The sequence below is a fragment of the Morus notabilis genome, unplaced genomic scaffold (assembly GCF_000414095.1).
Source record: "Morus notabilis unplaced genomic scaffold, ASM41409v2 Scaffold1764, whole genome shotgun sequence".
Classification (NCBI taxonomy): domain Eukaryota; kingdom Viridiplantae; phylum Streptophyta; class Magnoliopsida; order Rosales; family Moraceae; genus Morus; species Morus notabilis.
Genome location: NW_010361950.1, coordinates 158,309 through 170,561, shown reverse-complemented (window position 1 = coordinate 170,561; position 12,253 = coordinate 158,309). Strand labels below are relative to the sequence as shown.

Here is a 12,253-nt window from a genome sequence, read left to right as displayed (position 1 = left end):
CTCATGTGTGCCCACACACACGTCTTCGTGGATTCTAAGAATTGATGTGGAAGACATTGGTTTTCTAAACACAAAGATTGGAGCAAGGACTGTTCGTGGTCAAAGAACTCAAGTTATCATCCGAGTCGGCTTCCAGGTATTTTTCCTGATTGAGTTCTTGATATATATAAGTTAATGAGATTAATTTATTCGTGCATAAATTAATATAATCTATCTCAAAAGTTTTATGAAAATTTTTGTTATGCACGATCCGCCTTTTCCCCGCACCACCACGCTTTCGCATCCGGATTCGATTCGGCGACCATCACACACATCCCAGTGGGGAGTTCAATGTCATCGGGGTTTCCAGGTTCTCAGATTTCAATTTTAAAGTTTGAACAAATGAACTTGATATAAAGGAATAGGTAGCACCCATATCAAACAATACGTGAGCTAAAGAGTATGAGATCATAATCATACCCTCAACAACAGTATTCCTGGCTTGACCTCCAGAACTTCCTCCTGTCAGGGTATAAGCTTGTCCCTATGCTTTCCCGTTTCCTCTACCACCGATACTGGGCCTCTGGTTCCCTCGCCTATACTGATGTGACGGAGGTAACTGCACTGATCCTGATGCTTGAGGCCAAAACTATGGGTAATACGGCGGATGATAGGTTGGCACAGGAGGGAATGAAATTTGTGTCGGCAGTTGTGGCTGGTAAGATGGTACAAACTGCGATAGCCTCTTTAGAGGTGTCACTCTGAGGGTATTTAGTCAGCAGTCGACTTTGATTAGGATAATTCATCCTAATATGGTCAATCTGCCCACAATGATGACACTTGGGTCTATAGGGACCACTCCTATCACTTTCAGACGAACTACTGCTACCACTAACCAGTTCTCCACTAGTCTGCCCCTAATTGCGGTTCCTTCTATTACTCCGTTGTGGGCCCCCTGAAGCAGAAGGTCCACCTGAAATAGAAGCTCGACCGGTGGCTTCCCTGCATTGATAATAGGCTTGGTTATCTTGTTCCACGCTTGTAGTGGCAGCCACCAGTTCTTGGTAATTATGAATCCTTAGATACACCAATGACCTCCTTATCGAGCTCTTAAGACATTTTTCAAACTTAAGGCTTTTCAGGTGTACAGACTCCACCAAAGATGGCGCAAACCGGGATAAATCATTGAATTTAGCCTCATATTCCCTCACTGACATATCACCTTGTTGTAAAGACATAAACTCCATCACCTTTTCATCCTGATAACTCTGAGGGAAGTATTGTTCACTGAAAATGGCTTCAAACTGATCCCAAGTCATCACTGCAACATCATGCATTCTCCTTACTTGCTTCCACCAAGTACTCGCTTGACCTTCCAGCTTATATATTACAAATTCGACCAAGTACTCCTCCGGTACTCCCATAGTGTTCAGATGTTTCACTATGGAATCGAACCAATATTTAGCCTCCTGGGGTCCACCCTCACTGTTGAATGTATGGATAGGTCCACGTCTAAATTCACAAAAATAGCTTTGTTTCCTATCATCGACTGGTCGCTCATTCTGAGCTCGTGTGGCCATTCCTTGGAAAGCAGCATCCATGAATTCCTCATTCTGTGGTACAGGTTGATTAACTGACCTTCGACGCAACGGTATCTCCTTTAACTGAAAAGAAACCAGACTGATTAGTGGATTCCCGATGTCATACATGTATGCACAATCCCGTGGTTTCTAAACCTAAGGCTCTGATACCAAGTCTTGTCCCGCCCTAAACAGGGGTTAGTGACGTAGAGGCTCATTTAGAAGTTAAACATAATTAAGAAAGTAATTAAATATTTAGAAATATAGTAATCAAAACCGAAAGTAAAATATTAAAGCAATTTCCAAACAAGCCCCACATTTTTACTGAAATTAGATTATAAGAAAGTGATGGGGACTTGCACACTTTTCTAATAAAAAAAGTTTAAAACTAAGCCTCTGACATTATTCGGGGTCTCGCCCACAGGATATACAATATTGTATATACATAAACATGTAAATAACATTTACAGACATCAACCACAGTATCGATATTCGAAGTTTATAGTCTTAGAATTTACAATCCTTACATTTATACACAAGGATTATGGATTGCTCAACTCCTTCTCGAATTACACAAGCTAGGATTGTCAAAGATTGTCACTTACTCTACACTGCTTCTAGCATCGCCTGTGAGGGGTTTAATATTTATAGAAGCAAAATAAAACATGAGTGGAAGGCCCTGTAAGATGTATTTAAGAAAAATAACTTTATAACAAGTAAGTAAATGAATAAGTGAGTAAATAAAGATATCTAGTTCCAACACAATAGCCAGAACCTAACATCCCTTTTTTTTTAAAGGAAGTATAAATTTTAAATTCTATATTACAGGCATCAGTAAGTTATTTATAATATGATAAATTACTTACACAACCATAAGCACAAGCCTTAACACCACTATAGTGGCCCGGTCCAAGTTTTGGGTTCTGCCCCCGAGGATACACTCTACATATCCTATGTAGGCCATCAGCAGGCTTATCAGTTCGCAAGATGTCTTATCATAAGAAATCATTCATTAAAACTTTGAAACAGTCCGTTATGATTCCAATAGCTAAAATCAAGCTATTGTGTTAAAATACCTTTCTTTATCAAACATGTCCTTTCTTTAAAACATTTGCGTTGGCCAAAACTCTTTAAAAATAAGCTATCAAAGAAAAGGACAAAAAATCCTACCTCTCTAGTACCAAACCCGTTGCTAGCGTTGCGCTATCCTAGCTTCTGCTTCCTCAAAGCCTTTAATCCGATTCTTCAACTAGCATTTACACAGAACAACATTTTAGGATTCAATCCTTATCCCCAAAATGAATTAGTATTAATTGTACTTTTTGATTTCCTATTAGTGTGCCTTAGTCAAATTTCAAGTTCCATAATCAATTCATGACTCAATCATCATTCCAAGGATTTTGATCTCAAAACATAAATTAATGTAACACCTCGAGAAATTAAACAAGATTAATTAAGGTAATTAAGATTTATTAGTGTGCATAATCTGGTTTGATTAAGTAACTATTGATTAATAAATGTTTCTAACGTGTAAATTTTAATATTTCCAAGGAGTTTAGATATTTTCAGTAATTTTATTTTTACCCCAGAAGTGTGAGTAGACACATTTTCTGGACTATCTTTTAAATATTTTTACACCTGTTTTTCTTTCCTTTTTCTTTTTCTTTTCCTTTTTCTTTTCCTTTTTCTTTTCTTCCTTCTTCCCTTTTCCTTCCCATGCACCCTCACTCTCTCTCTTCGCTGTCGTTTTTCTCACTCTCACTCTCCCTCTCACTCTCTCTCTCTCTCTCCCGTTCAAATCTTCACTGAATTAACCGGATTTCTAACCAAAGAAGAATTTCAAGAAGTTTTCAATGCCAAGAGAAGGATTTGAGGTAAGATTTCTGAAAAAACTTCTCTTGAATCTCAAATTTGTTTATTAGAAAACTTATTTGTGGTTCGAAATGGATTTTGATGGATTTTGAGTAAAATCATGGTAGAAATTGGGGGTCTTTGGTTCTTTGGACTTGATTTAGTAACTAGAACCTAGATTTGGTTCTTTCCCCTTGAAATATTTCATATTTGAACTTGGATTTATAGGTTTTGGCCGGATTTTCTTTGAATCAGCCTTGTGGGTCGAGCTGCCTGGCTCCCACCGGTCAACCGGTTCCTTCTCCACTAGCCGACCAGTGGAGAATAACCTCTATGTCACCGGTCGACCGGCGTACATGAGGTTTGACCATGTTTTGTCTAAAAATGCTTTTTGACCTCAGATTTCAAAGAAAACCCAAATTAGCTTCATTTGGGACCTAAAATAGAGGGATTAACATCTTTAATCCATGATTTGGAATCAAAACCCTTAGAATGATGATTTGAAACATAAAATGATTTATGAAACTTGGAATTGGATTAAGGCGCACTAATAGGAAATCGACATTTATAATTGAGATTGAATTGCTTTAGGAATGCGAATTGGATCCTAAAGTGTTATTTTGTATCAGTGCTAGCTGAGGAGTCGAATTGAAGGCTTTGAGGAAGTAAAAGCCAGAATAGTGCAACGCTAGCCACAGGTTTGGTACTTGAGAGGTAGGATTCCCTATCCGTTTCTTCGATAGCCTGTTTTCAAAAGAGTTTTGGCCTTATAAATGTCTTAAAGAAAGGACATGTTTGCAAAAGAAAAGCATTTTAACACAATAGCTTGATTTTAGCAATTTAAATTATAATGAACTACTTTAGAAATTTTAATGAATGATTTCTTAAGATAAGAGATCTTGCACACCAGTAAACTTGCTGATGGCCTAGATAGGATATAGAGAGTGTATCCTTAGGCTCAGAACCTAAAACCCAGACCGGGCCACTACGGTGGTGATAAGGCTTGTGCTTGTGGTTGTGTAAGTAATTTATCATAGGATAAATTACTTGCTGATGCCTGTAATACGGAAAGTTTCAGTTATATGTCCTTTCAGAAAAAGGATGTGAGCTTCCGCCTGTTGTGTTGGAACTGAATATCTATATTTAATTGCTTATTTATTTATTTACTTGTTTATTAATTTATTTACTTGTTTATAAAGTTATTTCAAATTACATCCTACTGGGCCTTTCGCTCACGTTTTATTTGTTTTATAAATATTAAACCCCTCCCAAGCGACACTAGGAGTAATGCTGAATAGCTGAGAAAACTGCTACCGTCTCATTTAGTGAGGATTGTGATCATCCTCCTTGTGTACAAATGTAAGAATTGTAAATTCTCTAAACTCTAAATTTTAGATTTCTAGACTGTGGTTGATGTCTGTAATGTTATTTACATGTTCAAGTATGTACATACTGTATATCCTGTGGGTGAAGCACTGAATGATGCCGGAGGCTTAGTTTTAAAAAACTTATTTTTAGAAAGTATGCAAGTCCCCATCACTTTCTTGTGATTTAATTTTAGCAAAAATGTGGGGCTTGTTTAGAAATTTCTTTTAATAGTTTACTTTTGATTTGATTATTTTGTTTCCTAATATTTAATTACTTTCTTAATCATATTTAACTTCTAAACGAGCCTCCACGTCACTAACCCCTGTTTGGGGGCGTGACAATTAAAGAATCTAATCCATCTACTTTAGGTTCTCAAATGAAACTAATTTGGATTCTCTTTGAAAATCAGGGTCAAAATAGCATTTTAAGGTAAATCTGGTTCATATCACGTGTGCACCAGTTGACCGGTGATAGAGAAGTTATTCTTCGCTGGTAGAGAAGGAACCGGTCGACCAGTCCGGTCAACCGGTGGGGACTGAACAGATCGGCCGACATGGCTAATCTGAAGAAAACATAGCCAAAACCTGCAAATCCGAGATATTTCAAAGGAAAACTACTAAATCCAGGTTCCAAATGACAAATCAAGTCCAAAGAGTCAAAAATCCCCAATTCTTATCATGATCTCAACCAAAACTCTTCAAATTCAACCTTAAACTGAAAATAAGTTTTTCCAAAGGAGAAATTCAAGATCATTCAAGAGAAGTTTTTCATAAATCTTACCCCAAATCTGTCCCTTGAAGTTGAAAACTTCTTGAAGTTCCTCTTTGATTCAAACTTCTTGAGAAATGGTGAAAATTTTGGAGAGAAAGAGAGGAAGAGCTACGAGAGAGAGAGAGAGAGTGAGCTGAGAGAGAATGGAGAGAGAGATTGAGCTGAGAGAGAATGGAGAGAGTGAGAGGGTTACGTGGGAGAGTAAGGGAAAAGAAGGAAAAAGAAAGAAAAGAAAAGATAAACATCGAAAGGTATTTAGAAGAATAGATTAGAAAGTGTGTCTCCACACACTTCTAGAGTTGAAATATAAATATTGAAAATGTTAAAATCTCTTGGAAATATTTAAACTTACACATCAGAAACATTTAATGAACATAATTAATTAATTAAATCAGATTAAACACACTAATAAATCTCAATTATCCTAATTAATTCTGTTTAATTTCTCAAGGTGTTACAGTTTTCATTTCCGTTTTTTATCTTTAATTGTGTCAAACACCATTTTGGAATCGTTTTCATTTTTTTTTCTTGAAAAACGTGAAAAATAAGAACATGAACAATTCTAAACACAGCAAACATTTAATTGTGCTAAACATTGTTTGAAATCGTTTTCATTTTTTCTTTCTTAAAAAACGTGAAAAACAAGAACAAGAACAACTCTAAACATGGCAAACATCTTGTTCTTTCTCTCTTTCTTTTTTAGGAAAACATCCTGTTCTTTATGTATATTATAAATTCTCTCCTGAGCTAAGCAAAAAAAAAAAGATGTGAATTAATATTAATTCTCTTATTACTAGCTGTACATCTGTTTGGCATATATAGCGCCCACTTGTTAAGACTAGCAGTATTGATCATTAATAATAGGGGTGTGCTAGGCATGATAACAAATAGTCAACCCGTACCAATTGATCAAGACCACCCACCTTATGAAACGTTGACCTTTAATGAAATTAACTGTTAAATTAACATAATTTGAAAACTTTAACTTGATTTCTTATTCTTATTAGTTAGCGCATTCCATGATTGTTAGTACTACTCCATATTATATGACCCTTAAAATGACTCTCTCAAGATAATCCGAGGCTTGGGAAAAAAAAAAAAAAGTTTAAACAAATATGATGATCACACATTTCAGCCACCACCATCCTTTGAGTCCATACCAAGTAGAACTAGATCATCATGATCATCATCAGAAACACGATGATCAGGACCATGATCATGATCATGATCACGATGACCAAATCACCATCTGTTCAGGCTGTGAGCTAGAGCTGATTTCAGGCTCATCAGCCTACAAGTGCAACAAGCCCGGCTGCGATTTTCGCCTCCACGAGCTGTGTTCTGAGTTGCCACGAGAGAGTCGGCACCCTTCTCACCCCCAACACCCTCTCACTCTCCTCTTCACCCCTCACTATTCCTTCACTTGCAAGGCTTGCGCGGGCTCCGGCACTGCCTTCATCTATAGCTGCACCGCTTGCCGGTTTGACCTTCATGTCTCGTGCATCGCTTTGGCTGAATCCGTGAGGCGGGTTGATCACGAACACCCGCTCGAGCTCGTGTTTTCATCGAAGGAAGAGGAGTGTTGTGGTATTTGTGGTTGCAGTTTTGTGGAGGGTTGTTGGGCTTATTTGTGTAGGGGATGCGGTAGTTATGGCACTCACCTAGAATGTGCAACTTCTGAAGAAGAAGAAGAAAAAGAACTGTTGGTTGGCTCGGGCGAGAATGAAGAGGAAAGAGGAATCCCGGGATCGCGATAAGGAAGAAGAATCTACATAGGAGGAGAAATTTGGGATGATGTTGGTGTTGATGTGGTTGCAGGCTTGACTTAATGGCAATTTCATATTTATTCAATATCCTAGCAATGTTGAAAAACAGAAGACGTATTTTCCAATTTTATTTGCAACTTTTGAGAGTTTCTGATGTAGTTGGCTTTCAAGAAATTTTCATTTTTGATGAATTAATTTGCATTTATTTTTGTATTTTTTTTTTCTCAAAGGGATTTGCATTTGCTTTTTTCATGAGGACTTGCGGCGATTCATCGTCTCTATCAAACTTATGCTTTGAAAAATGCAGAACTCTATGAAGGGAGACAAAAAATTAAAGAATTTAAGGGAGATAGATTTCCTAAATCTTCTCCATTTTTGGTTTGATTGATTCTCATGAAGAAAACATAGAACAACCATATTGATCATTTTTTTTAAGTGGCCGAATCTTGGGATTTATTCTAATAATTTTCCTAGTTTGTTTTGGATGCGAACAGCTTTCTCATGGTTTCTCCATCAAGCAAGAAAAATTGGAAAATCACAAATGTTAAATCAGAAATCTGAATATATAAACAAGCATTCAATGATTAGAACAACAGAAATCTGAATATAGGCAAAGTCTCATTAGCTGAAATTTGTACATATAAAAATTGGTACATTTGAATAAAATCCTCCAATGGGAGCAATAAACAGAGACCACTTTTTTTTCCCAATCCGATCAAATTCTCATGTAACTTTCACAAATGGACTATTGATCAGGTTATGTGTGATCAAGTTTCAGAACCCCCACTTGTCAAATATAACTCTTAAACCCTTAAATAAAATACATTAGTTTACCTTAATTTAAAGCTCAGAGCTCATCTTCCACCCTCAAATACTCTCCAATATCTGCCTGGTGCAGCACCAGAATGCCATTCGTGTCCAGCTTCCTACAATCCTGGGTTGATTGGGTGGCAATTCCAAAACCCGAAGGCACGTCGGACATAAAGAACATGATGACCCCATCTCCGGTTGCAATGTTCTCCATAATCCTCCCCAAGCCACCTTTGAGAACATAGTGTAACGACCCGAACCTCCATCTGGTATGATATTGTCCGCTTTAGGCCTGAGCCCGCACGGTTTTACTTTTTGGGCTTCACCCCAAAAGACCTCATACCATTGGGAGGTAGTGTCATTTTTTATAAATTAAGACCCATCTTCATCCCCAAGTGATGTAAGACTGCACAACTTAGCCTTTCTTAGCCTTGTGCCTCAAGGGCTTGATGGTTGTTATAATCACCCCTCCTCATAGGAGTCCAACGTCCTCGTTGGCCACATTTTTGGCTGGGTAGAGGCTCTGATACTATATATAACGACCCGCACCCCCACCTGATATGATATTGTCCGCTTTAGGTCTGAGCCCGCAAGGTTTTTACTTTTGAGCTTCACCCCAAAAGGCTTCATACCATTGGGAGGTGGTATCATTCCTTATAAACCAGGACCCATCTTTATCCTCAGGCGATATGGGGCTGCACAATTTACTCTTTCTTGACCTTGTGCCTCAAGGGATTGATGTTTGTCACAATTACCCCTTGAGGCATAAGACGAAGAAATGGTAAGTTGTGCAGTCTCATATCGCTTGGGCATGAAGATAGGTCCTGATTTATAAAGAATGACACAACTTTTTAATAGTATGAGGCATTTTAGGGTGAGGCCCAAAAATAAAACAGTATGGGCTTAGACCCAAAACGGACAATATCATACTAAGTGGGGGTGCGGGTCGTTACACATGATTCCGGTAGAGAAACGACATCTCAGAGGTGGGTTTAAGCTAGTTCTTAGTGTTTGGCATTGGAGGCCAATGGACTGAGACACTGAACAGGGAGGTGAAAATTGCCTCCGTGGGTGATCTTGCCAATGCAGGTGCCGAGAGAAATGAGGTTGGAGCGGGCTATGTTGGTGGCACGCTTGAAGAGGGACTCACTCACATAGTAGACCTTGATCTTGTTAAGGCGGCAGCAGTAGCGGCCAGGGTTGGCATCCGGGCCTTCATGAGAGGGGTTCTCGACTATGTTCTTAAGGTTGTTACTCGTGAACTTGAAGATCTTCTCGAATACTGATGTTATCTCTGTTTCGTCCAAAGGCCGCATTTTCGTTAACAGAAGATGGGGTTGGCTATTCTTTTCAGATGTCTGAGCTTTCTTCCTCTGCTAGTCGATAATCAAAATATTCATGGTCATATTATCAAAATAAACATGTATGTAGGTGACTATAATACAACCAAAGAGAAAAAAGAAAAAGATACTAAGAGGTTGTTCTTTTGTATTTTTGAGTTATGGTGATTTGAGTGATGATTTAGAGTTGAGTTCGAGTTATAATTTGAGTTGAAGTTGTAACTTGAGTTTGTGTTTGGATGTACACATTTGAGTTATGATTTGAATTGAGAATCCTTTTGAGTTTGTGTTTGGGTGGGTCAAAACTTAAATTTGTATTTAGATAGTATTTTAATAAAAACCCAATGGTGATGAAAAATTTTAATATGGTATATGAGGGGTTTTATTCGTCTTTTCGTTATGAATGCATAGAAAAAAATCATCTAAATCAGAATTAAAACAAAAAAATTATGGCATTTTAAAGAATAGAAAAAATATTGTTCATTAATTTGAGTTCGAGTTTCTGAACTCGAGTTGAAAGGAAAACTTGAACTTGAATTTAGTCCCAAACTCGAGTTCAAATTCGAGTTCAAACTCAAATTTTACAAAAGAACATGAACTTAAATAAAATTGTAACTCAAGTTCAAACTTTTTCTGAGTTTTGTTCCAAAAGAACAACCCTAAGTTGTTAAAAACTGAAAATAGGCGATTAAGTCAGTCATATTCAATTGGTAAGTGAAGATTGGTTTGCTTGAAATTCTGTGAAAACCACACATTTGCAGATTGATTGTTGTTTGTCAAGTAAATAAATAACATATCCCAACAAATCCATACTTTGGATAGTATTAAACAGAGTAGGATACAAGCACCAAGAAAACAGAAAGCTAGCTGAAAACAAACATTGAATTTCACCATAATTATTTCAACACCAAGAAAACTATAATATATATATATATATAAGGTTTTAAAAGGCGAAAACGGGAATTGAGGTATTTTGTCTAATCGAGGGGAGGCGTAAGTCTCAGATCGCATCGAGACGTAAGCCTTGAATGTAATTAAAAAAATCATAAAAATGAAGAATATCCATAAATATGCAACAATAATCAATTCACAAACTTAGTTCATCACAAAAACCATAAAAACACATAATAAGATAGTGCATAAAGTCTAGAAGTGCCAAATGCGGTAAGTTTTAGTCTTAGTCTAACTCTTTTTTCTTTTTAATATAACTTTAATCCTTGAGTCTTAGTCTAACACTCTAAACGACTAAGACTAAGACTCAAGGATTAAAGTTGTATTAAACAAAAAAAAAAAAAAGGTGTTAAGTTGTAATTAACTGATGATCATGTTATTATTAAAAACAAATAAAATCTGAATATAAAATCTCAATGGGAAACTAAAATAAGAAAAAAATAAGTTTTAGGATAAGAAGTCAAGATAGAGTTAAAAAGGAACTAAAATGAATAAATAAATATTGTTTTAGGACAAAAGGAACCAAAGTGAAAAAATAAAGTTTTACGGAAAAAGGGTCAAAAAAGACCAAAACAAAAAAGAAGAAATGACTAAATTTTCGAGTAAAAGGAACCAAAACAAAAAATAAAATAAAATTTTAGGAAAAAATAAAAAAAAAGAGTCAAAAATAGATAAAATGGAGAAATAAATAAGTTTTGAGGTAAAAGGAGCCAAAACGAAAAAAAAAATAAAGTTTTAGGTAAAAAAAATAAAAAAAGAGGTCAAAAAAGGACTAAATTGAATAAATAAATAAGTTTTAGGGCAACAAGAACAAAAAAAGGGAAAATTTTCAGGAGAAAAAGTAAAAAATAAAATAAAATAGGACTAAAATGAAGAAATAAATAAGTTTTAGAGTAAAAAAAGTTTTAGGGCAAGAAGCAAAGAAACATTGTCAATAAAAAACTAAAAGGAAAAAAATGAATAAATTTTAAGGCAAATGGAACCAAAATGAAAATGAAAATAAACTTTTGGGACAAAAAGAAAAAATAAAATGTTAAAAGGACTAAAACAATAAATACGAATAAGTTTTAGGATGAAAAGTAAAAACAACCTAAAAAAAAGTGGGAAAGTTGTACACTTTCAACCAAAACTACGTCGTTTTGGTAAAAGGAACCAAAATGAAAATGAAAATGAAAATAAAATTTTAGGACAAGATGAAAAAAATAAAAAGTTAAAAGGACTAAAATAAAAAAATACGAATAAGTTTTAGGATGAAAAGTAAAAACAACCTAAAAACAGACAGAAAAAAAGTTGAAAAGTTGTACACTTTCTACTAAAACTACGTCGTTTTGGTTAAAAATGCATTATTCAAAGTACACTTTCGCACTTCAATTAACACTAAATGAGTAATAAACAAAAAAGAAGAGGGACAAAAAGGAAAGAAGAAGGTTAAAAAAAAACTTCTCCGAGAAGTTATCTACAGCATTTAGTATATACCACAGAAATGATAAAAATGCCCAAACAAAAAACAAATGAAGGAATAAGAAGCTGAGGATAAAACGATAAAAGCAAAAGTGACTGGATACAAACGGAATTTTTTAGAAGTTGAGGGACAAAAAAGACTGAAAGCTAAGGGCAAAACGGTAATAGCAAAAGTGAGAGGATACAGAAGGAATTTTTTAAAAGTTGAGGGACAAAAAAAATTAGACACTGTTCAAGGAAGGACTGCCTCCTATAGTATATAGTATATAATTTCATTGAAAACCACTAACGATGCGGGTTATAATAAAATGGCTGCTAAAGGTTAATCTTTGTTATAGGCCCCTTTTTTTTTTTTTTTTTTTTTTTTTTTGGCTAG

The 12,253-nt window shown here is 35.8% G+C and overlaps 2 protein-coding genes across 2 annotated transcripts; one reads left to right on the top strand and one right to left on the bottom strand.

Annotated features, from left to right (window-relative positions):
- Positions 1-6,664: 6,664 nt before the first annotated feature.
- Positions 6,665-7,306, top strand: LOC21393465. Its single transcript, XM_010100919.1, has one exon. The coding sequence runs from the start codon at positions 6,665-6,667 to the stop codon at positions 7,304-7,306; it is 642 nt and encodes a 213-aa protein (XP_010099221.1).
- Positions 7,307-8,162: 856 nt separating this feature from the next.
- On the bottom strand, positions 8,163-9,441 carry LOC21393463 (60S ribosome subunit biogenesis protein NIP7 homolog). The gene is given in 3 exon segments (XM_010100917.2): positions 8,163-8,371; positions 9,086-9,131; positions 9,133-9,441. Coding segments are annotated over 3 exon segments (564 nt in total).
- Positions 9,442-12,253: the final 2,812 nt, after the last annotated feature.